At 50.8% G+C, this 25438-nt stretch overlaps 2 protein-coding genes across 2 annotated transcripts in view; both read left to right on the top strand.

Moving 5' to 3' along the window:
• The window catches only part of NPC1L1 (NPC1 like intracellular cholesterol transporter 1), a 34159-nt gene extending 19437 nt beyond the window's left edge, over window positions 1-14722 (top strand). Inside the window, exons 11-19 of the mRNA XM_081922944.1 lie at window positions 1-191; window positions 2083-2210; window positions 3071-3200; window positions 4418-4473; window positions 4767-4917; window positions 5673-5904; window positions 9349-9462; window positions 10092-10254; window positions 13957-14722. Of these exons, the coding sequence (XP_081779070.1) occupies window positions 1-191; window positions 2083-2210; window positions 3071-3200; window positions 4418-4473; window positions 4767-4917; window positions 5673-5904; window positions 9349-9462; window positions 10092-10254; window positions 13957-14153 (1362 nt within the window). The 3' untranslated portion in view covers window positions 14154-14722. The remainder of the gene's footprint in view (window positions 192-2082; window positions 2211-3070; window positions 3201-4417; window positions 4474-4766; window positions 4918-5672; window positions 5905-9348; window positions 9463-10091; window positions 10255-13956) is intronic.
• A 5602-nt stretch (window positions 14723-20324) lies between these two features.
• Window positions 20325-25142, top strand: MRPS24 (mitochondrial ribosomal protein S24; the record flags this gene model as incomplete). The annotated part of the gene is made up of 4 exons (XM_081921718.1): window positions 20325-20441; window positions 21753-21851; window positions 22906-23017; window positions 24584-25142. The coding sequence occupies 4 exons, from the start codon at window positions 20325-20327 to the stop codon at window positions 24865-24867; spliced, it is 612 nt and encodes a 203-aa protein (XP_081777844.1). The 3' UTR covers window positions 24868-25142.
• Between the last annotated feature and the right edge of the window lie 296 nt (window positions 25143-25438).

Here is a 25438-nt window from a genome sequence, read left to right as displayed (position 1 = left end):
GACTCCTACATGCTGCAGTACTTCCAGTACCTGAACACGTACTTCATGGTGGGGGCCCCAACTTACTTTGTCACCACGCCAGGCTACAACTTCTCCACGGTGGAAGGGATGAATGGTGTCTGCTCCAGCTCAGGCTGCGATGACAACTCCCTGACGCAGAAGATCCAGTCCGCCGTGCAGTTCCCAAATGTGTAAGTCGCTCGGAGGAGCCGTTCTGCTCCTGTAAAAAGGGGGTGGGTGGGTGGGTGGGTGTACAAAAGCACCCCCCCTCCCCAGTTTTGCCCTCAAACATGCCAGAATATTATTGCATGCTCTTTCCTCCACATACCTGCCAGGAAACATAAGAAAAAATAGAGAGAGGAAGGGTTCCTGGAGGGTTCGTCTTAGAGGGGCAGAGAAAAAAATGCTTTGACTGGGGAGGGCATGGTGGTAAAAGAGCAGTTGCTGAAGCTCTTTTGCCCTGACTCTTCCTGGGGGAGAAGGAGCAGCAGACCCCCAGGCAGATACTAGAAAGCAGCCTGGAGTTTGCTTCATACCAGGGAACCAGGCACAGGGCCTTCTTGGTGCTGGTGCCCGCCCTGTGGAACGTCCTCCCATCAGATGTCAAAGAGATAAAAAACTACCTGACATTTAGAAAACATCTGCCCTGTTCAGGGAAGTTTTTAATGTGTGACATTTTAATGTATTTTTAATCTTTGTTGGAAGCCGCCCAGAGTGGCTGGGGAAACCCAGCCAGATGGGCAGGGTAGAAATAATAAGTTAATAATAATAATAATAATAATAATTAATAATAATTATTAAGACCTCAGAGGAGAACAGACCAAGTCATGGAGGAGATGGCTATTGATGGCTACTAGTCACAGCATCTATGTTCTGCCTCCACAATCAGAGGCGGGGTACAAATAATTTATTATTATTATTATTATTATTATTATTATTATTATTATTATTATTATTATTATTCATACAGGAAAGGTAGTGTGGTCTGGCCCTCCAGGCTCTAGAAGAGGCACAGGAGATTCTTAGTGGTCTGTGGGGCTCCAGAGGGCAATAAGCTCAAAACCAAGGCAGCCCCCAACCATCTGAGGACCAGACAAACATTGAGCAGCTTCTCCTGATATTTTGAGGTTCAGCATCGGGTCCAGGATCAGGTGCCTGGCAGGATGAGCCCACCTTGCTGCATTTGATCACTGCAAGATCAGCTCCATCCCTCCTCGTTTCACCTCACCAGTGGCACCTCAGGCTGGGCTTGGCAAGCCAGTCCACGAGTGCCGCTGCGGCTTTTCATTTTGCCCCCACCCCGTAGACCACAGGTGGTGCTCCTGGAGGGGCCTAAGGCCTGGAAGACGGCCGAGGCAGCCCAGGAGGAGCAAGTGCCCTGTGCCTGCCTCCTGCTCTCTTGCCAGTCTCTTGGACTGTCTCACCAGAGTGGCGCATGCTCTAGTTATCTCCCACTTGGACTACTGCAATGCGCTCTACGTGGGGCTACCTTTGAAGGTGACCCGGAAACTACAATTAATCCAGAATGCGGCAGCTAGACTGGTGACTGGGGGCAGCCGCCGAGACCACATAACACCAGACTTGAAAGACCTACATTGGCTCCCAGTACATTTCCAGGCACAATTCAAAGTGTTGGTGTTGAGCTTTAAAGCCCTAAACGGCCTTGGCCCAGTATACTTGAAGGAGCATCTCCACCTCCATCTTTCTGCCTGGACGCTGAGGTCCAGCGCTGAGGGCCTTCTGGTGGTTCCCCCATTGCGAGGAGCAAAGCTACAGGGAACCAGGCAGAGGGCCTTCTTGGTAGTGGCGCCCTCCCTGTGGAACGCCCTCCCGTCAGATGTCAAAGCGATAAACAACTACCTGATATTTAGAAGACATCTGAAGATAGCCCAGTTCAGGGAAGTTTTTAATGTGCGACATTTTAGTGTATTTGTGGTCTCTGTGGAAGCCGCCCAGAGTGGCTGGGGAAACCCAGCCAGATGGGCGGGGTACAAATAATAAATTATTATTATTATTATTATTGCTCTTTGAGCCTTGCGCTCTCTCTTTGGCCCCCCTCCATGCCGCTGTCTCTCCCCCCAGGTCCTTCCTGGCCATCCCTGCCTCTTCCTGGGTGGACGACTTCATTGACTGGCTGAGCCCCTTTTCTAGCTGCTGCCGCATCCACAGCTTCGGCCCAGACAAGGACCAGTTCTGCCCCTCCACCGACAGTAAGCAGAGAAACCCGCCAGAGATTCTTCAGCTGCGATTCTTGCATTGCAGGGGGTGGGGCTGGATGACCCTTGGGGAGCCCTTTTAACTCTACAGCTTTATCATTCTATGAAAGTATAGGGGGTGGTGGGACATCCCCTGGGGGGGTGGGTTCCCTGCCCAAGGTTTGTTAAAGTTTGTGGGTCGTAAATCCTTTGACCCACGGGTCTGCTGCATTGGCACTGCAATATATCTGATTTACGAGCAATCCGACACTTCAGTGGCGCCTACACGCTTCCACTCACGCGCTGCCATGCTTCTCAGTTGCTGGATGATAGTAGAGTTCACACACAGCATAAAATGGCTTGTCTCAGTGGCGTAGCATGGGGGGTGCAGGGGGGGCCTGCCGCACCGGGCGCAACATCTGGGGGTTAGGGTTAGGGGGCGCAAATCCACGGGTTAGGGGGCGCAAATTACTTGCCTTGCCCCGGGTGCTGACAACCCACGCTACGCCACTGGCTTGTCTGTGTCGACGTGGTGTCTTCAATAACTCAGCTCGACACCAGTGCTTCTAATCTAACACTCTTTATTTAGAAGCACAACAAACAGAAAAGAAAACCTACAGAATCTAGCTGCGTGTCCGCAGCGTTCTGTCTCTAACAAAAACGAAATTACCCTGCTCACATTCTCAGACAGACTGCTCTCTGCAGCCCCCAGAGAGCGCAGATCAAAGGAAAATGCCCAGGTTCATGTGGGCAATGCGCCCCGTGAATAAGAACGCTGTCCTGTCCAGAACCACAACAAGGTTGCAGCTGGAGGGGACCAGAGATTCCTGCCTGGACCTGGGGCTCAGCCTCTCCTCTGCCTCTCTCTCCCCCAGCTTCCCTGTCCTGCCTGTTGAAAAAGTGCATGCCTCTGATGAGCGGGACCCTCCGGCCAAGTGTCGAGGAGTTCCACCGGTTCCTGCCCTGGTTCCTCCACGACATGCCCAACCTGAAATGCCCCAAGGCGTGAGTACTGCAAGCACCAGGGTGTGTGTGTATGTGTGTGGGTCAGGATTCGGGTCTGGGTGATTGTTCCTACAGCAGGGAATTATTCCCCCCTCCCAGAGAGGGTCTTCTTGCCTGGTTGTGCATTGCCGAGGCACCCCTTCCGGAAGGGGGGGCCAGCTGGTGATCCGAGGCTGAGGAGCAGCCGGATTGAGCCACTGGAGCCCACGAGGCCAGGCCAGAGTAGGCAGGCTGCAGGTGGACTTTGCAGGAAATGGTACACAAGGAGGTTGGAGATTGGTATGGAGCCCATAGTTTTTTCCTGGGGGCAGCTGGACCTCTGTGGGGTAAAAGGTAAAGGGACCCCTGACCATTAGGTCCAGTCGTGGCCGACTCTGGGTTTGCGGCGCTCATCTCGCTTTACTGGCCGAGGGAGCCGGTGTACAGCTTCTGGGTCTTGTGGCCAGCATGACTAAGCCACTTCTGGCGGACCAGAGCAGCACACGGAAACGCTGTCTACCTTCCCGCCGGAGCAGTACCTATTTATCTACTTGCACTTTGACGTGCTTTCAAACTGCTAGGTTGGCAGGAGCAGGGACAGAGCAACGGGAGCTCACCCCATCTTGAACTGCCGACCTTCTGATTGGCAAGTCCTAGGCTCTGTGGTTTAACCCACAGCGCCACCCGCGTTTCAGTGGGGAGAGAGCTCCAAATCCAGGCCCTGAGGGAGGGACCTCTGAGGAAGGTCTTGATGTGTGAGACATCCATGGGGCTGGCTGTTTCCAAGCCGTTTGGGGAACTGTAGGCAGCAAACAGCTTGGCTGCCTGCTAGCCAGCTGGGATGCCCTAAGTCTTTCCTATCCTGGGCTTTGAGCCAGTGTGGTGTAGTGATTCAAGTGCTGGATTTAAGACCCGAGAGAGACCAGGGTTCGAATCTCCCCACTCTACCATGAGGCTCGCTGGGTAACCTTGGACCAGTCACAGTGTCTCTTAGCCTAGCCTGCCTTACAGGAAAGCTGTTGTTGTGGTGAGACTAAAATGCCGGGATGGGGGCGAGAAGTATGTATACCACCTTGAGCTCCTTGGGGGAAAGGAGGCGGGATAATAATCGCAATAAATAAATCAATAAAATAAAAAGGCCTCTGGGGCCATTTCCAGTTTGCACCTGCTGCATTGGGTCTGCCATGGGGAGTGCTTCTCTCTGACACTCAACGTGCCCCCCCCATCTTTTTCTCCAGGGGTCGTGGTGCCTATGACACGTCTGTGCGTCTGGGGCCAGATGGGGAAGTCATAGGTGAGTGTTTCCCCCCTCCCATCCCCCAGAATAAGAAGAAGCTCCAGGTGCGAATTCTGCTGCCCTGCCAGGAGGGCAGCGACTCTCTTGCTGTGGCAACCAGGGTGGGTGGAGGGATATGCAGACGGGGAGGTGGGCTTCTGGCTTCGTATACAGTCCAGAGCCATCTCCCCTGGTGCACCACTTCAGAGGTGGGAGGCTGCAGGAGTAGGGAGGTAGTTAATGCCCCTCCGAAGGTTTGCAGCCCCTCTGGGTGGCTGGGCCACTGCAGTGCCTGTCTCCTCTCTCCACAGCATCCCGCTTCATGGCATACCACACGCCCCTCAAAAACTCCCAGGAGTACACAGCAGCCCTGAAGGCGGCCCGGGAACTGGCGGCCAACATCACCGCTGCCATGCGGCAGGTGCCAGGAACGGACCCCGACTTCACGGTCTTCCCCTACACGTAAGATGTGGGGAGAGGCTGGGGAGGGACCGGAAAGGGCATCTTGTCCTTTTTTAATATATAATAATTTTTATTAAGTTTTCCATTTAACAATCCAATCATATCAGATTAATTATTCCGAATTATACCAATACATATTATGTAGTCCGAATATTTTGCCAAATTTTAAATTTTGTTGGGGGTTCCCATGTGAGGGTCCAATCATCTCATATTTCTGCTGCTTTTGATGTTCACAAATCCCACCTTCCAGTATTCTAGTTGTTATCATTTTTCTTCTTAATAACCTCCAAGTTGTTTCCGCAGGCAAGTTAAACCAAACATTGTTATTTTTCTGTGTGAACTTTGTCAGGCTCTCCTTAAATCACAACACGCTGATCCAACAGTCCTGCTCAAGCGGCAGGCGGCATTTTAGTCTGTTCCGATGTAATAAAGTCTAAGCGTCTGCTCATTAATTTTCCCAGACCAGTTGCACCATAAATCAGTCTTTCCAGAGGAGGGTTTGCCCACTCAAACACACAATACAAACATGATAACAAAGCAATGGCTCACCTCCCCCTCTGACTATCAGTCTCGCAACTTAGTCTGTCTCATAATGGCAGATCCCGATTAAGAATGGCATATTGTCCTTTTTTGGGAGGAACTGTCTCTCGTTTCCTGGCTCTTCACCCCTGGGGTCAGCGAGGCTCCAGAGAGAGCGGCAAAGTGAGTCTCTGTGCCTCGCTGGTGTTCCCACGGCCGCTGTGGTTTTTCTGCAGGATCACCTACGTGTTTTACGAGCAGTTCCTGAGCATCGCCCTCGCGGGAGTCATCAACCTGGCCGTCTGCTTGCTCCCCACCTTCCTGGTCTGCTGTGTGCTGCTGGGCATGGACCTGCGCTCAGGACTCATCAACCTGTTCACCATCATCATGATCCTGGTGGACACCCAGGGAGCTATGACTCTCTGGGGCATTTCCTTCAACGCCATCTCCCTCATCAACCTGGTGACGGTAAGCCAGCCCCGGTCATGCAACAAAACCAAAACACCAAACCGGCTTGCAAATATAAAGGGCAATTTGACTTGTTGTTGTTTAGTCGTTTAGTTGTGTCCGACTCTTCGTGACCCCATGGACCAGAGCACGCCAGGCACTCCTGTCTTCCACTGCCTCCCGCAGTTTGGTCAAACTCATGCTGGTAGCTTCAAGAACACTGTCCCAGCATCTCGTCCTCTGTCATCCCCTTCTGCTTGTGCCCTCCATCTTTCCCAACATCAGGGTCTTTTCCAGGGAGTCTTCTCTTCTCATGAGGTGGCCAAAGTCTTGGAGCCTCAGCTTCACGATCTGTCCTTCCAGTGAGCACTCAGGGCTGATTTCCTTCAGAATGGATACGTTTGATCTCCTTGCAGTCCATGTGTTCTCTCTCCCATGTGTCCATGGGACTCTCAAGAGTCTCCTCCAGCACCAAAATTTGACAGTTCAGCAAATTAAAGTGCAACGTGCCAGTGGCGTAGCGTGGGTTGCCAGCACCCGGGGCAAGGCAAGTAATTTGCGCCCCCTAACCCGTGGATTTGCGCCCCCTAACTCTAACCCCCAGATGTTGCACCCGGTGCGGCTGGCCCCCCCTGCACCCCCCACGCTACGCCACTGCAACGTGCATAGCAAAGCCTGGAGATACTTATAGACATACAGTCAACTAGTGCACAACTCTGCCAATAATGTATATAGTAACAGTGTCATACACAGTTGAGACAAGTAAATCGCTCTGGGACCCAGCTCTGGCTTTGGGGGGTGGGGGCGGCAGGAGAGGGCACCCCAGAATCTCCCAACTTGGGGGTTGTTTTCCAAGGGTCATCGTGGAGTTCCTTCCAAGGTGTCTAGCCTCAAAACGGGATTCCGCCTTCTGACTTTGTGAGTCTGCAAATTCTACACAAAATCCTCCCCACCCCACAGAATAAACACTTATCCTGAAAGACCTACATTGGCTCCCAGTACATTTCCGAGCACAATTCCAAGAGTTGGTGCTGGCCTTTAAAGCCCTAAATGGCCTCAGTCCAGAATACCTGAAGGAACGTCTCCACCCCCATTGTTCTACCTTGACACTGAGGTCCAGCTCTAAGGTCCTTCTGGCGGTTCCCTCCCTGCGAGAAGTGAGGTTACAGGGAACCAGGCAGAGGGCCTTCTCGGTAGTGGCACCCAGTGGCGTAGCGTGAGTTGTCAGCACCCGGGGCAAGGCAAGTAATTTGCGCCCCCTAACCTGTGGATTTGCGCCCCCTAACCCTAACCCCCAGATGTTGCGCCCGGTGCGGCCGGCCCCCCCTGCACCCCCCATGCTACGCCACTGGTGGCACCCACCCTGTGGAACGCCCTCTCATCAGATGCCAAGGAAATAAACAACTATCTGACTTTTAGAAGGCATCTGAAGGCAGCCCTGTTTAGGGAAGTTTTTAATGTTTGATGTTTTATTGTGTTTTTAATATTCTGTTGGGAACTGCCCAGAGTGGTTGTGGAGGCCCAGCTGGATGTGCTGGGTATAAATCAATAATAATAATAATACTAATACTAATAATAATAATGCAATTTGATGTGAGGCACATGGAAGCACATTCTTATTTGCACACATTATCCAGCTTGCACACGTGCTTTGTCAAACACATATGCTAATATTTGCTTTCCATCACAGTTTTTTTTTAAGGAATTCCATCCACGGCAACCAAATTGGGAGTTCTGGATGGATGAGAAGTAGTTGGGGCGACAGGTTTGTGGGGTGCAGAACAGGAAATGAAGATCATGGGGAGAGATGAGCATCGGCCAAGTGAAGAAAGCAATGCTCCTTATTGCATTTTCCCAAGAGAGCTGCAAATCTGATAGGCAGCATCTATGCTTTGGAACTCCCTGCCTATTGACATTAGGCAGGTGCCCTCATTATATTGTTCCTGATACTTGCCGAACACTTTATTTCAGCAAGCCTACCCAGAAATTTAATGTCGTTATCCATATTTGTTTAAAAATATTTTTCTGTTTCCTTTACACGTTATCTTATACACACATATTTTTTCAAACAGTTTTGTTAAATTTAGGTGTTTTATTGATAATTTTATCATGTACACCACTGAGTTTTCTCAGTAGTCTATGAATCATCCTAAATAAAGGGGGATTTTTAAGCACAACTAGCAAGGACCCCTCCCTTTGAGGCCAGCTCTAGAAATATTAAGCCGTAAGGAACTTTGGTTTTCTTCCCCCAGAGCCCATAGGACACAGAACTCAACAACACATTCGTGCAGTATCCTTAGAACACAAAGAGGTAGACATAATACATTATGGCAAGTTGCACAGATTTTAGTGAGAAAACAAGGAAGCCAGGAGGTTCTTATATGTAAGAATATTTGTTTGGGAATAAAGGAAAGGAACTTCGTCACTTATATTTTACCTGATTGCACAGAACTTGGGGCAATGCAGCACTTTCAGGGGGGAAATGTTCTGAGAGAGCATTGATTTAGATGGTTCTAAGGTGATTGTGATAGATTGCATAAATTTAAGGGGATCATTTGATGGCAATTGATTGGTTTTGAGACCAATGGTAGGAGAAGCTCCATCACTGCTAAGCCTTTGAGGTAGCCAAACAGAAATTTATTTAAAGGTTGATTCCACCTCCCTATTGATTCTGGACTTCCACCATAAAAAGACTATCCAATTCAGGTCAGTTGGCTATTAACTAAGAACATAAGAAGAGCTCTGCTGCTGGATCAAGCCAGAGGGCGCCCATCTAGTCCAGCACCCTGCTCTCAAAGATGCCAGCCAGATGCCCATTATTGGATGATGCCCACGAGCACCTGATGCCCACCTGAGTTCTATAAGTCATTGCGAAAAAAGGGACTTACCTGCGAATGGGTGTTCTGAAATAAAACTCCAAATAGCTCTCTGTTCAGAATTTCCTGAAGGGGGTGCCAAACCCTAGACACCTGAAAGAGAGCTCTGTTGGACTGCATCGAAACAGAGGTTTCTGTCCACCATAACAAAAACTATCAGGGAGCTGGGTTTATTTCCTAGCATTCAGGAGAAGCTTTGTGGCACTTCACCCTAGACAGCCTTGGTCCTGAGTTGCAAAGCTGTGTGCCTGTTCTGGCAGAGACACAGCAGCTTGAAGGGTAATGGTGGGAAAACCTGCTGCTGCTTCTCTTCCCCCTCTCCATTTTCCTGATTACAACGATTTCCTTTACCAATTAATCTACGAGCATTGTAACGACTGGACAAAACGGAGCTGATGCCCAGGTTAGGTTAGACCATATTTCTCCTTCAGTTGCAACAGAAGCAAGGTGCAATTTTTGTGCTGATCACGTTGAAATTGCCACACACGGTACAAAAAACAACAACTGGGGCTTTTTGGCCCAGCAAATAATTTAATAATAATTATAAAGCTGCTCATTCTTCTGACAAGGGCTCTGTTCCTCCCGGCAGGCTGTGGGCATTTCGGTGGAGTTTGTCTCCCACATCACCCGCTCCTTCGCTATCAGCACGGAGCCCACCAAAGTGGAGAGAGCCAGAGAGGCCACAGTCAACATGGGGAGTGCGGTGAGTCGTGGGGAGAGGGGCCAGCATGACAAAGCCGCTTCTGGCGAACCAGAGCAGCGCACGGAAACGCTGTTTACCTTCCCGCTGGAGTGGTACCTATTTATCTACTTGCACTTTGACGTGTTTTCGAACTGCTAGGTTGGCAGGAGCAGGGACCGAGCAACGGGAGCTCACCCCGTCGCGGGGATTCGAACCGCCGACCTTCTGATCGGCAAGTCCTAGGCTCAGTGGTTTAGACCACAGCGCCACCCGCGTTGCAGGTATCACAGCTAAAAAATCCAAGGGATGGCTGTCCAAGCTCTGCTCCCCCTCTCCAGAATCAGTTGTGCTCTTCTCTCTCTCACACACACACCCCCACAAATGAACACACTGCTTTTGGTCATCCAGAACCAGCTCCAAATTGGCACGAGAGCTCCTCAGCCTCTCCCTCCACTTTCCAACTTCCACTCTTGGGAGCTGTTTATGCCCATCTGGGCACTGGGCTGTGTTGGTGAGGCTGCCAAGGCCATAGCACTCCTCGCCTGCCTGCAGAGGCAGTCCCTGCTGTGTGAGCCATCTCTGCCCCTTCTCCCCCATTTGGAGATTTCTGGGTATAACCAGCCTGTGCTCTCTGCTTGCTCTCCCTCCAGGTGTTTGCTGGCGTGGCCATGACCAACCTCCCGGGCATCGTGGTCCTGGCCTTTGCCAAAGCCCAGCTGATACAGATCTTCTTTTTCCGTCTCAACCTCATCATCACACTGCTGGGGATGCTCCATGGACTCGTCTTCCTGCCTGTGGCCCTCAGTTATTTCGGTGAGCCAGTTTGTCTTCCCAAGCCGGACCCCTACAAAGAGGGGCCATTGCTGAGGCAGCCTGTAAAACGGACCCCTGACCATTAGGTCCAGTCGTGGCCGACTCTGGGGTTGCGGCGCTCATCTCGCTTTATTGGCCGAGGGAGCCGGTGTACAGCTTCCGGGTCATGTGGCCAGCATGACTAAGCCACTTCTGGCGAACCAGAGCAGCGCACAGAAACGCCGTTTACCTTCCCGCTGGAGTGGTACCTATTTATCTACTTGCACTTTGATGCACTCCCGAACTGCTAGGTTGGCAGGAGCAGGGACCGGGCAACGGGAGCTCACCCCGTTGTGGGGATTTGAACCGCCGACCTTCTGATCGGCAAGTTCTAGGCTTTAACCCACAGCGCCACCTGCGTCCCGAGACAGCCTGTAATGAGGGGCAAAGAGGACAGGGGCACAGAGGGATGGAGGCACAGTTCAGGCTGCCTGCGACAGGAGGGGGTGGGTGCCCACCATTGCTTGTGGGGTGGGGTGGGAAAGGACTGCTCTTTCGTGAAGGACTCTAGGCTTGTTGCAGGGGGTTCCTCTCTCCATGAGACCTCACTCTGGTTTCTCGTTCCTGTCGAGCAGGCCCATCTCTTCCTCTCTTCTCCAGGGTTTCGGAAAGATGCAAATCCAGCTGAGCTTTCATTCATTCCCCCTTTTTTAAATGTCACTTTCTCACACCCACACAAAAAGATGTTCAGAGTGGCTTGCAGCAAAGAAAACAATGCATTTCAAAACCAAACCGTGCAAAAAGAATTTCCTAATAGCACAGCACAACACATGTAAGCTGTTTAATCCAGTTTAATGGATTAAGTGCCTGCTTTAACTTGCTTATTTAGAATACACCCCACTTTGGAAGAGTTGGCAGCACTGCTCTGTACCAAGTCCCCACTCGCTCAGCACAGTGCCTGTCTGTACGTTTCCGAGCACAGTTCAAAGTGTTGGTGCTGGCCTTTAAAGCCCTAAATGGCCTCGGCCCAGTATACCTGAAGGAGCATCTCCACCTCCACCATTCAGTCTGGACGCTGAGGTCCAGTGCTGAGGGCCTTCTGGCGGTTCCCTCACTGTGAGAAGCCAAGTTACAGGGAACCAGGCCGAGGGCCTTCTTGGTGGTGGCACCTGCCCTGTGGAACACCCTCCCACCAGATGTCAAAGAGATAAACTACCTGACATTTAGAAGACATATGAAGGTGGCCCTGTTCAGGGAAGTTTTTAATGTGTGACATTTTAATGTATTTGTATTTTTTGTTGGAAGCCACCCAGGGTGGCTGGGGAAACCCAGCCAGATGGGTCGGGTAGAAATTATTATTATTATTATTATTATTATTATTATTATTATTATTATTATTATTATTAAGCCCCCCCCCAATGCCACACACACAGAGTTAAACTATGGAACTTGCTCCTACAGGAGGCAGCAATGGTTGTCCAACTTGGTGATGGTCCCCAACTCAGATCGCTTTAAAAGACAAGTTCACAGAGGAGAGGGCTATCGATGGCTGCTAGCCACAATGGCTCTGCTCTGCCTACATGGTTGAAGGCAGCAATGCTTCTGGATCCCAGTTGCTGGAAACCACAAGAGGAAAGAGGTCTCTTGTGCTCAGATCCTACATGCTGGTCTCCCAAAAGAGGCATCTGGGGTGGTCACTGTAAGCATAAGAGGCTGGACTAGATGGGCCATGATCCAGCAGACTCTTCTTATATTCTTATGAGCTCCCTTCTTCCCAGCAATCAGACCACAGCTATGAACAAATCATGGCGGTCAGCGCATCTCTTCTGTGCATTTTCCTTGACCGAGACAGCAACTGTCCTCCAGAATGGCTGCTATTAAGTACAGTGGTACCTCGGGTTACATACGCTTGAGGTTACAGACTCCGCTAACCCAGAAATAGTACCTCGGGTTAAGAACTTTGCTTCAGGATGAGAACAGAAATCCGGCTGCAGAGGCACGGCGGCAGCAGGAGGCCCCATTAGCTAAAGTGGTGCTTCAGGTTAAGAACAGTTTCAAGTTAAGTACGGACCTACGGAACGAATTAAGTGCTTAACCCGAGGTACCACTGTAGTGGGTTGACAAAGCAGACGGCACAGAGATTTCTCCAAGTGGTTCTTTATAGTAAACTGGAACTGAACTGAACTGAACAGCTCAGCCGGCCTGCTTTTATAGGCAGCCGGCTGTCAACATTATAACAACAACATAAATCCCGCATAAATTAACTGATGTGGACCTGAGTGAAAACTATACAGTCATATCTCGGGTTGAAGTAGCTTCAGGATGAGTATTTTTGGGTTGTGCTCCGCAGCGACCCGGAAGTAACGGAGTGCGTTACTTCCAGGTTTTGCTGCTTGCGCATGCGCAGACGCTCAAAACGACATCACACGCATGCGCAGAAGCGGTGAATCGTGATCCACACGGACGCAGATTGTGTTCGCTTCAGGATGCGAACGGGGCTCCAGAACAGATCCTGTTCGCATCCAGAGGTACCACTGTATACACAATACCCCTGGTGGTCAGGGTAAGCACTTCAATACATAACACCTGCCATGTAGGTGTGGGTGCTTCATGTGAAGTTAGGGAGCCTGGTGGTTGACTTTACCTCTTTTTGTCCCCACCCCACTAGGGGTGGGTGGGTGTTTTGGATCAGGTTAGCCATATTGATTTGCATGCTGTTAGTGGATTATTGTCATTGTCTTGTTGGGCTGTGTATGTGATAAAGGGAGGCCATACCAGGGTGAAGGCGTCTTCTTCTGTTTGTCGCCGTGTCAGTTTAAGTTTATTGGTTAATTTTTCTAGTAGAGCTGTTTCCCATACTATTTGGTACCATTGGTCCATGCTTACTCCTGACAGGTCTCTCCAGTGTCTGGTTATGGTGTTTCTGGCTGCTGAGAGTAGGTGGGTTATGAGTTCTTTGTGGTGTAAATGGGCATTGTTGTCTTGGAAGATGTTTAGTAGGACCAGTTCTGGGGTGATGTCTATTACTTGCTTAGTTATTTTAATGCTGGTGGTTCTGAGCCTGTTCAGAGGTGCTGAGAGGGTTTCTGTGGAAGTCATAAGAAAATAAGAACATCAGACGAGCCAGCTGGATCAGGCCAATGGACCTATCTACTTCAGCATCCAGTTCCTGCAGTAGTCAACCAGATGTCTCTTCTGAGAAGCCAAAAGTAGAACTTGAGCACAAGAGCCAACTCCCCTCTTGTCATTTCCAGCAACTGGCATTCAGAAGTATCACTGTCTCTGATTGTGGAGGCAGAATGGAGCCATCATAGCTGGTCACCATTGATAGCCTGCTCCTCCATGAATTTGGTGAATTCCCTTTTAAAGCCATCCAAGTCGGTGGCCATCCCAGCCTCCTGTTGGAGCAGGTTCCCACAGGAGAAGATTGAGAAGGCGGTGGACTCTCTTTCACCGGAGGTTTTTAAACAGAGGTTGGGTGGCTGCCTGCCTGGGATTCTTTAGCTGTGATGCTGGTATTGCAAGGGGTTTGACTAGACATCCCTTGGGATTTGCTCCAGCTCTACCATATTATGATTCTATGAGCCCCTCTTCGTTCAGAGAAAGGGTCTGCATGCTGACTCCCCCCCCCCCCGCTTTCTCCTTCACTTGTGGTGTGGGTGCTTCATGTGAGGTTAAGGAGTCTAGTGGTTGACTTTACCTCTTTCTCTCCCACCCCACTAGGGCCTGATAGCATCCACTTGAATGTGCAGCAGAAGACAAAAAGCAGCCTGGTCATCGCCAACAGCCTTGCTCTTGAAAGCAGCAATGGGATTCAGAACCAAGCCTTTAGTGGCTGCAGTGAAGCTCCAAAGGACAGGCCCAAGCAGGAGGGATCTGAAGGAGTGGGTGGCAGCTGCCCAGAAGGAGCGGGCATCTAGGCAGACACAGGAGAGAGGCTCTGGGCAAGCAAGGATGCTGGCCAGTCCGGGGAGCAACCACAGCAGCCCCCGCAAGCGAGTGCCGTGTGTGTGCGTGATTGTGCGCACACCCCAAATAATAATTATTCTCCAGCCCGCATCCCTGCGAGCAAGAGGGCAACAATACAGTGTTATCTGTAAGAACCTGGTTCCTAACTGCAAGAATCTGCCGAATGTGGGTAGATTTGTAAACCAGAGTTCTGGCCTTGTCCCAGCCTACCAAGAAGAGCTGGACAACCCCACGAACTGGTCGCCTGTGGTCCCCCACTTTCTGCAGCCACCAACCTGGTGGAGGATGTGATTCCAGGTGTTTCTTCCTCCACAAGATGCTCCTCTGAAGAGGAAGGAGAACCAGGACATAAGACTGGGACAGATGTGCGATGGGGCCGCCTTGCCAATGCTTCTGCGCTTCTGGTGGTTGGGGCCTGTCTGAGAACCCCATGGACGTTCCCTTGAGTTCCGTGTGCGAAAGATGGGGTGGAAATGGAATAAAGATCAAAAGCAGCACAAACACATTTCTTTGTGTTCTTCGGCAATTCTCTGGTGGTTTGTCTCTTGGTCAAAGCTGCCCTTCCCTCTAACGATGGGGGCTTCAGAGGTTGCACAGAGTTGCAGAGCTGTGGCTCTAGGCGGGAGGGGGAATAATAATGTGCCGTCCCCAACACCCGTTTTTGACCCCCTCCTATTGAAGCCACTCTACCAAGTAAAGGTAAAGGGGCCCCTGACCATTAGGTCCAGTCGTGGCCGATTCTGGGGTTGCGGTGCTCATCTCGCTTTACTGGCCGAGGGAGCCGGCGTACAGCTTCCGGGTCATGTGGCCAGCATGACTAAGCCGCTTCTGGTGAACCAGAGCAGCGCACGGAAACGCCGTTTACCTTCCCACCAGAGCGATACCTATTTATCTACTTGCACTTTGACGTGCTTTCGAACTGCTAGGTTGGAAGGAGCAGGGACCGAGCAACGGGAGCTCACACCGTCGCGGGGATTCGAACCGCCGACCTTCTGATCGGCAAGTCCTAGGCTCTGTGGTTTAACCCACAGCACCACCCGCATCCCATAACCTACCAAATAGATTTCACCTTAGTCTGCCTCCCTGGGGCAACCGAGAGCAAAGGGTGACCTTGAGTCACAAGCTTCTGTGGACTGGTTGGTTTAGTCAGAAGCATCTGGTGCCATCAGAACTTGGCATAACCCCATATAAAACAGGGCAGGTATGGAGGAGGGAGGGAAATGGCTAACTGCTCCAAGGGCAGCAAACAGGGCTTTTGCTAAGATGTCACCGTGCCTTCTTTCCTCCAGAACACAGGAGAAGACATAGAGACCCCTCTTCCCCTGTTTTACTCTCTCCTCCACAAAATAAAATATTATTTTGCTTTAGTGATTCCACCCCCCCCCTTTCTATATGGTGGATCCAGGGTGTGTATAGACAGCAGCCATGGGCTAATCAGGCCCGCAGAACAACACCTGCTTGCCCAACATCGGGTGTCTTGGGTAGTGCTGGGGTCGTTTTCATTTTCAATATGGCTGGGCTGGAAGGCAAGGCTGATTACTGGCTGATTGATGGGGCTTGCAAAGGAACCATTTGATGTCAACGTGCCAACGTGTCAAAAACTGGGCACTAGACATCAAGCCCATGAGGAAGGGACAGACAGGGCCTTGCAGAGCCAGGCAGAGGCCCGGGCCAGATAGATAATGTGCTCCCTCCTTTTTACCCTGGGGATAACCGAAGTCATATAAATAAGTATATAAATAATTTTCACAAAAGTTATGCTGACAAGTAGTTTTCTTTCAAGGCTTGAACTGTATCTGCATATAAAGACAAAATGGAAAATATAGCTATACAACAGTGCTTTTTAAAAATACATAGGGAAAAGGATTATTTTAAGTATTTACATTTAAAAATGCTTTCCTAGCAATTGTGAATATGCTGACCGAGGTTCACTTTGGAATCGGAGGCCTGGGCCAAGTGGTCCATATGCCCCCCCCCCCGTCTGGGCCTGGGGACAGAACATATGCTACCACCAGGCCGGCCCTCAGCAGCTGCCCCATCTTACATCTGAGGGTGGGGTGGGGGCATAAAGATGAATATGAAACTCATAACACTAGAACCCACGGACGTCCAATGAAACTGAATGCTGGAAGAAGCAGGACAGGTAAGAGAAAGTCCTTCATGCAGTGCAGTTAAACTATGGAACTCACTGCCACAGGAGAGAGTGATGACCAATAAGCTGGATGGCTTCCAAAGAGGGCTGGACAAATTCAGGGAGGAGAGGGCCATTAATGGGTACTAGCCGGCATGGCTATGCTCTACCTCCACAGTCAGAGGCAGAAATAATGCTTCTGAATCCCAGTTGCAGAGAGTGCTCTTGTGCTCAGGTTCTACTTATGAGATTCTCCACAGTGAGAACCAGAGGCTGGACTTTGGCCTGATCCAGAAGGCTCCTCTTATGTTCTTTACCCATACAAGAATTCCAATTGAGAAAATTACACAACCTTTTCCCTCTTGTTTTAACAACTGATAGCTCTGTCCGTAGAACACGGGACTCTTAATCTCAAGGTCACAGGTTCAAGTCCCAAGTTGGGCAAAACATTCCCGCATTACAGGGGGTCGGACTAGATGACCCTCACGGTCCCTTCCAACTACAGTGGTGCCTCGCAAGACGAAATTAATTCGTTCCGCAAGTCTCTTCGTCTTGCGGTTTTTTCGTCTTGCGATGCACGGTTTCCCATAGGAATGCATTGAAAATCAATTAATGCGTTCCTAGGGAAACCGCCTTCAGACCAGGTCCGGGGACAGTCTGTCCCCCGACCTCTTCTGAAGGCTGGGGGGCGCGGGCTTCGCAGCAGCGCTACGAAGCCCGGCGGCTGGGGCAGGTGTTCCCGCCCCCCCACCCCGCTTCGGAGCAGCGTTCCGAAGCGGGGTGGCTGGGGCAGGTGTTCCCGCCCCCCGCCCGGCTTCGCAGCAGCGCTACGAAGCCCGGCGGCTGGGGCAGGTGTTCCCGCCCCCCCACCCCGCTTCGGAGCAGCGTTCCGAAGTGGGGTGGCTGGGGCAGGTGTTCCCGCCCGGCTTCGCAGCAGCGCTACGAAGCCCAGCGGCTGGGGCAGGTGTCCGGGATCTCTTTTGAAGCAAGCGGCTGCGGAGAGACGCGATCTCCCCGCAGCCGCTTGCTTCAAAAGAGGTCCGGGATCTCTTTTGAAGCAAGCGGCTGCGGAGAGACGCGATCTCCCCGCAGCCGCTTGCTTCAAAAGAGGTCCGGGATCTCTTTTGAAGCAAGCGGCTGAGGAGAGACGCGATCTCCCCGCAGCCGCTTGCTTCAAAAGAGGTCCGGGATCTCTTTTGAAGCAAGCGGCTGCGGAGAGACGCGATCTCCCCGCAGCCGCTTGCTTCAAAAGAGGTCCGGGATCTCTTTTGAAGCAAGCGGCTGCAGAGAGAAGCGATCTCCCCGCAGCCGCTTGCTTCAAAAGAGGTCCGGGGGCAGCGGGAAGAGCTGCCCCCGGACCTCTTTTGAAGCAAGGGGCGGTGGGGAGAAGCGATCTCCCCGCCGCCCCTTGCTTCAAAAGAGAAGACCCGCTGTCCCCGGGGCAAGCTTCGTTTTGCGAAGCAAGCCCATAGGGAAATTCGTCTTGCGAGGCAACTCGAAAACGAAAAAACCTTTCGTTTTGCGAGTTTTTCGTCTCGCGAGGCGTTCGTCTTGCGGGGTACCACTGTATACAATTCTGTGGTTCCAAGTTACAGTGGTGCCTCGCAAGACGAAATTAATTCGTTCCGCAAGTTTTTTCGTCTTGCGAGTTTTTCGTCTTGTGAAGCACGGTTTCCCATAGGAATGCATTGAAAATCAATCAATGCATTCCTATGGAAACCGCCTTCAGACCAGGTCCGGGGACAGTCTGTCCCCCGACCTCTTCTGAAGGCTGGGGGGGGGGGACAAGGGCTTTTTTCCCCACCTCCAGCCTTAAGAAGGCTGTTCTGAAGGCTGGCGATGGGAAGAAAAGCCCTTCTCCCCACCTCCCGCCCCGCAAGCTCCGGGGACAGGAGGGCTTTGCTACCGACCGCCAGCATTTTAAAAGCCCCCGGGACAGCGGATTTTAAAATGCTGGCGGGCGGCAGCGAAGCCTCCGCTGTCCTGGGGCGATTTTAAAATGCTGGCGGGCGGCAGCGAAGCCTCCGCTGTCCCGGGGCGATTTTAAAATGCTGGCGGGCGGCAGCGAAGCCTCCGCTGTCCCGGGGCGATTTTAAAATGCTGACGGGCGGCAGCGAAGCCTCCGCTGTCCCGGGCGATCTTAAAATGCTGGCGGGGGGCAGCGAAGCCTTCCCGACGGCCAGCATTTTAAAAGCGGTCCGGGATAGCGGGAAAGCGCAGCGCAATTCCCTGCTATCCCAGACTGCTTTTAAAATGCTGGCGGTGGGGAGCAAAGCCTTTCGGCCCCCGCCGGCCTTCCTGGACCTCTTCTGAAGGCCGGAGGGGGGCGAAAGGCTTTGCTCCCCACCGCCAGCATTTAAAAGAGGTCCCCGGAGATTTCCCTATCGGCTTTCTTCTTGCGAAGCAAGCCCATAGGGAAATTCATCTTGCGGAACGACTCAAAAACGGAAAACTCTTTCGTCTTGCGAGTTTTTCGTTTTGCGAGGCGTTCGTCTTGCGGAGCACCACTGTATATATTCTGCTGTTCGATTGGATTTCTTTTTTAAATTACAAAAAAACAAGAGCCCCTTTCCTCTCTGGATATAGCCATCCTTCCCAGACAGATCTCTGGACAAAATATTTTTTCCTGCAACTTGCGGGTGAAATCGCATCAGCTCCGATCACCCTTGGAATAGTCACTGAGAGACTGGATGCCCGTTTTAAATCTAGATGAAGTCACTGGAATTCAGGGCTGGCAAGGTCCAGGAGGTGTCGCACTGCGACCGGAAGTTGTGAGGCGGCACGTGCTCGGCTTCTCTCTTTGGACACGACCCATAACGTGGGTTCCCCCCCCCGCTCTAGTCTCTGAGTACATCCGGGCACATTCGCCCTCTTCTCGCGAGACTTGGCCGTTTCATCCTTCTTCCCTACGTCGCGTCCCAAGATGGCGGCCCCCTGGTGGAGGGCGGCGGTGGCTGCTCGGCGGGGCCTGGAGGCGAGTCTGGGGGCGGTCAGGAAGTCGTTTTTTTGGGGGGGGGCTGGAAGGGGCTTCACGCGCTACCGCGGAGGGTTCAAATGCCCCCACTCGGCCAGGAAGCGTGTGACCTTGGGGGGGGGGCCGTCGCTGCCTCTCAGCCTACCTCGCAGGGTTGTTGTTGTTGTGGGATTAATTGAGGGAAGTGGGGAGAGCCATGCGCGCCACCCTGAGCTCCTTGGAGGGAAAAAGGCGGGATATAAACGTGACAAATTACGTTGAAGAGGCCTTCGCTTAAAAGCCTCCAACGAAGCCTGGAACAGGCGCGGGGAAACTTTAGCTGCTTTTCACCATCAGGAAGTTCTTCCTGAAGTTCAGTCTAAATCTCTTTACCTTCAGTTCCGGCCCTGCCCAACTTCATGTGCGTCAGGGGCAGCTAGGGTGGTGGCCGGCAGATGTTGGGCTGCAACAGCCATCAGACCCAGCTAGGTGACCTTTTGTTGTTGTCCGCCTCTTCGTGACCCCCTGGACCAGAGCATGCCAGGCACTCCTGTCTTCCACTGCCTCCCGCAGTTTGGCCAAACTCATGCTGGTAGCTTCACGAACACTATCCAACCATCTTGTCCTCTGTTGTCCCCTTCGCCTTGTGCCCTCCATCTTTCCCAACATCAGGGTCTTTTCCAGGGAGTCTTCTCTTCTCATGAGGTGGCCAAAGTCTTGGAGCCTCAGCTTCAGGATCTGTCCTTCCAGTGAGCACTCAGGGCTGATTTCCTTCAGAATGGAGAGGTTTGATCTTCTTGCAGTCCATGGGACTCTCAAGAGTCTCCTCCAGCACCATAATTCAAAAGCATCAATTCTTCGGCGATCAGCCTTCTTGATGGTCCAGCTCTCACTTCCATACATCACTACTGGGAAAACCATAGCTTTTACTATACAGACCTTTGTTGGCAAGGTGATGTCTCTGCTTTTTAAGACGCTGTCTAGACATAAAGGTGACCTTTATGTCTCCTAATTGTCTCTGTAAGTTGCACATGCGCAATGCCTTCAACTTTTCCTCATAGCACCTTCACCATCTCTGTTCCTCCTCTCCTGGGCATGTCCCACTTTGTCAACATCATCCTTAAACTGTGTGTGGCCCAGAATTGGGCACTCCAGGTGAGATCTGCCCAAAGGAGAGCAGAGCTTTGGAACCATTGCTTCTCACAGTCTAAACGCTGTATGATTCCTGGTGGTACAACATAGAATTGCATTAGCCTTTTAAGCTACTCCACAGTGCACTCCTGATTCCTGTTTAGTTTGTGTTCTATTAAGACCCCTAGTTCCTTTTCACACGTGCTCCTGCTAAGCCAGGTGTCACCCATCCTGTTCTTCTCCTGTCAGTATAAATCTTGCATCCTTCTTCTGTCTTCAAAGGTATTCATTACCCCTCACAGTCTGGTGTCTTCTGCAGATTTAATGAGCATCCTCCATCTAAGCCATAGAGGAATATGCTCAACTATGCCAGGCCCAGAATGGAACCCTGTGGCATCCAACTTGCCTCTTCTCTCCAGAAGCCACTCTTTGGTACAGTCCATCACCTAAAAATAGCCCGTATTGTCTTGCCCACATGCAAGCAGCTTCCAGTGCTTCTGGAAGATGAAGTTGTCAGCCTGGCATCAGGAATTTTAGATTCAGCAAAGCTTGCCTTCCGGTATATATCAGGATAGTTGAAATCTCTTCTTTGAAAATGTGCTCATCTGGCTGTGATAGCTCAGTCGGTAGAGCATGAGACTTTTAATCTCAGGGTCCTCGAACAGAAGCCCTACCTTGGATAAAAGATTCCTGCATTTCAGACAGTTGGACTAGATAACCCTGAGGGTCCTATGATTCTAGATCTAGCAAGGCATCATTCAAGTCGTCTTTTTGACATGACAGTCTGCAGCATGCTCCCACAAAGATGTAGCTGTTATTTCCCTCTTTATAAAAAAATTTACCCAAGTGTTTAGGTTTGTAGATTTCTTCATTTGTGTATGCATCCTTTTAATGATCTGTTCTTTTAAAATAATCTAAGCCCTTCAGTTCCTCCATTCCATTCATGAATCTCATTCCACCAGGTTTCAGTAATGGCTATTGAGCAGCATTGCTTTCCTGTTTTTAGATTTTGAGTCCATCCTCTTTATTTCTCAAACAATTCAAACCTTTCCACCATCTCTGTAGCCAGTCCCTTAATTCTAGTTTTCTTCTCTCTCTTTTTTTGAGGACATAACCTTCTTGGAGGCTGAGTACTGCCAAAATTGTTAGTTCTTGATAACTAAATGGCACCTCTTTGTTCAGAGCCAACAGCATCTCTGAGTAGTGGGAGCAAGGGACCTAGAAAGTGTGGTGTGTGCTTGTGTCCCCTACACTACAGGGGAGCTGTTGAGCTAACCTAAAAATATGCATAGAAGTGCTTGGTTTGGTTCTCCATTGTGTCAGATGAATAGCTGATTGTCATTCTGTTCTCAGGCCTTTGTAGGGAGTCCTGGCACTACTTCCTGGCACCTCTGTGCAAGGCGGGATTTCCGGACCAGTGTTGCCTGCTGTAAGGTAAGAGCCTGAGAGATCCAAAAGATACTTGGGTGGCTGCTGTCCTGGGAATGCTGTGGAGCACTCTGCCTTTTTGCAGGAAAGACTGGTTTTTTTTCCTTCTAGGGCCAGGGTTTCAAATGGGGTTCTCTGACTTTGCTTGCTGCAGAAAGCTAACCACATACCATGCTAAAAGGTGTTGGGAGCACCTTTCATTTTATATGCAGAAGGATTTTTCTGCATGAATTAGGTCCCCTTACATTTAGGCCAGGGACGCGGGTGGCGCTGTGTGTTAAACCAGAGCCTAGGACTTGCCGATCAGAAGGTCAGCGGTTCGAATCCCCACGACGGGGTGAGCTCTCGTTGCTTGGTCCCAGCTCCTGCCAACCTAGCAGTTCGAAAGTACGTCAAAGTGCAAGTAGATAAATAGGTACCGCTCTGGCGGGAACGTCAACGGCGTTTCCTTGCGCTGCTCTGGTTCGCTAGAAGCAACTTGGTCATGCTGGCCACATGACCCGGAAGCTGTACACGGGCTCTCTCGGCCAATAAAGCGAGATGTGCGCCACAACCCCAGAGTCGGTCACGACTGGACCTAATGGTCAGGAGTCCCTTTACCTTTCCTTTTAGGCCTGTGAGGGGCTCTGAGCATGCCACAGCTGAGTTGGGTTCAAGGGAGCCTCTACCCCCCACCCCTGTCAGGACCTTTCAATAGAAAGGCCAGGTCAGGAAAGGGATCATAATCAGCACCACAGCATTCAAGCAGGGGTGGGGGTTGGGTCTTCTTTCCCCAAGAGTCTTCTTTCTCTTGTATAAATGTTCCTTGTACAGCAATCTGCATTAGAAAAAAAACACTCCCTCTGGTGCCAAATCCAGAGTCAAAGGTCCTTGTGGATGTATTGTAAATCACCCAGAGGGCTGTGAGGCTCTGCCCACCCCTGCCTTCCTGTGTATTGTGGCACTGCAGGCAAGGGCAAGATGCCTTCCATTATTACAAAGATGGCATAGGATTCTCCTGTGCGCACACACGCTGCTTGTGTGAGAGAGGTAAACACCTCCTGCAACATCTCTCTTGCAGAACCGAGCAGCTCGGGTTCGTGTTGGGAAAGGAGACAAGCCCGTAACCTATGAGGAAGCCCACCCGCCCCACTTCATTGCACACCGCAAGGGCTGGCTCTCCCAGCACACAAGTGAGTTGGGGGGCAGTGGGGGGGGGAGGGAATGGGCTGTTCTGACACTTGAATCAAAACTTTTTTAATTTGAGTTACAGATAGGTAGCCGTGTTGGTCTGCCATAGTCAAAACAAAAAAAAATTCCTTCCAGTACCACCTTAAAGACCAACTAAGTTAGTTCTTGGTATGAGCTTTCGTGTGCATAGGAGAACACTTCAATCTCCCAGGACATTCTATACAAGATCTCAAAGTAGCTGTTTTACTACAAAGGAATTTCAGAAATAGACTGGAAAGAGAAGCTGCTGAATAGCAACTTATTACCAAACTTAAAACCATGGAGAGACCTGGTCTGAACAAAGACATTGGATTCTTATCTCATTATACATGACAAAGCCATTTTTCACCTTCTCACCCCTTGCTTTTTCCTGTAAGACCTATTGCAGTCGTTAAGAGTCGTCAACAGGCTCATCACAGCTATCTGCCAATCACCCATTCCCACCACCCTTCTGAGTAATACCCCTCCCCACCTTCTCACTATATAGAAGGGTCTGGTGACTTCTGTTTCAGTGTATCTGAAGAAGTGTGCATGCACATGAAAGCTCATACCAAGAACTAACTTAGTTGGTCTCTAAGGTGTTACTGGAAGAATTTTTTTTTTTAAAAATTTGGAAAAGGTGGAGATGTGCAAGTGGTCTGCCGCCACTCCTTCCTGGAAGGTTTTGGGTTTGGGGCTGTTGTCATCAAACAGGGCCTAGGACACTATTGTTGGGGAAAGGAGGTGGGGGGGGGTCATCACTCCTGACATCTTCCACACTGCTTGTGTCTTGAAAAGAGAAACTCATTCGGTGTTCTTGTCTGCAATGGGTGGTTTTCTTGGTAGGTATAGATACTCCCTTGGGACTTGTTATGAGCTGCATACAAAGTTCTTCCAAACCTGGCCTCCTTGGAAGGGTACTCAGTCACTTTGATTTGATTTAATATTTGTAATTCTGCTTTTCCAGCAACAGATGCTGAGCTCAAAGCAGCTCACAACAACCACAAGAGCCTTAAATCACAAACATACATTGCAGTCACGATCATATTTGAACACAGCAGCATATAAATAAAGCAAAAAGACAACCACCAATTCATCAAAACAATTAATGCAATTCAATAAAGGCATAATAATTTCCCCTGGAATTGACCTAGGCTGTGAGCCGTGTCCTCATTGGCTCGGCCATTTTGCCACCCAGTGAAGTTGTGAACCAAAGGGCTGGTTGAAACCACCAGCGCTAGCTATGACCCTCCTGAATGCAGAGCACAGTGAGGATGGTGCTCCCTGATACAGAAAGTCAGTGTGGTATAGTGGTTAGAGTGTTAGACCTGGGAGACCAGGGTTTGAATCCCCACTCAGCCATGAAGTCCACTGGGTGATGTTGGGCTAGTCACACTAGCCTAACCTACCTCACAGTAAGGATGAAATGGGGAGGATGAGAACTATGTATACCACCTTGAGCTCCTTGGAGGAAAAAGTGGGATCGAAATACAATAATTAACGAATTAATGACCTCCCCCCTTCCCCTTGTCTTGTTGTCTGCCCTGTAGGTAACCTGAGTGGCGAAGGAGGAGCAGCTGAACGCTCTGTGGAGGATGTCTTCATCCGCAAGTTAATCTACGGCACCTTCCATGGCTGCCTGGCCAGCGATATTGTGTTGAAGCGCCGTGCCAACACGCTGATCATCTGCGCCATTTTCCTGCAGAAGCTGCGGCCTTCCAAGTTCTACTTCCTGATTGGCTACACAGAGACGTTGCTCTCCTTCCTGTACAAGTGCCCCGTCAAGATGGAAGTGCAGACGGTTCGTGAGAAGGTGGTCTACAAGTATATTTAGTTCCGGCCGCCCCTGCTGGGGAGAGCTTGTCTTTGAGCCAAGACCCAGCTGGGCCTCCTGCTTCTTGAGCCAGGAACAGGAGCCTTCTAGCCAGGGACTTCAGAGGGAGTTAGGGGCACCTGGGAACTTCTGCTTGGTAGCCACCTTGTAAGGAAGACACTCAGTTTGCTTTTGAAGGCTCAGAGAATGACTGAGCCCTGGACTCTTGCTGTGAAAGGAGTTGGGGTTTGGGGTTTTTTTGTTGAAATCCAAACACAGAATGTTTGTGCCCCTTATTCGTGGCTCTTTCCAGATCTGTTTTCCTGGACTCCTGACTTATATGCCAGGAGCATCCCAGAAGCTGTTGACATCCATTGGGCTTAGCCCTGCTTCCAGGCAGGGGATTGAAGTATCTTTGTGGCTATAGCAGCCTTGGTGAAGAAACTGCTCAAAGCATCCCCTCCTATATGGCAGCCTCTTTGCGGTGGTCCTGCAGGTTTCTGTTTGGTGCCAATTACAGAATATTAGGGACGTGGGTGGCGCTGTGGGTTAAACCACATAGCCTAGGACTTGCTGATCAGAAGATTGGCGG

The sequence above is a fragment of the Podarcis melisellensis genome (genome assembly GCF_964234715.1).
Source record: "Podarcis melisellensis genome assembly, chromosome: 8".
In the NCBI taxonomy this organism is placed as follows: domain Eukaryota; kingdom Metazoa; phylum Chordata; class Lepidosauria; order Squamata; family Lacertidae; genus Podarcis; species Podarcis melisellensis.
The sequence above is the reverse complement of the archived record's forward strand: the minus strand, read 5'-3'. Positions and strand labels throughout refer to the sequence as shown.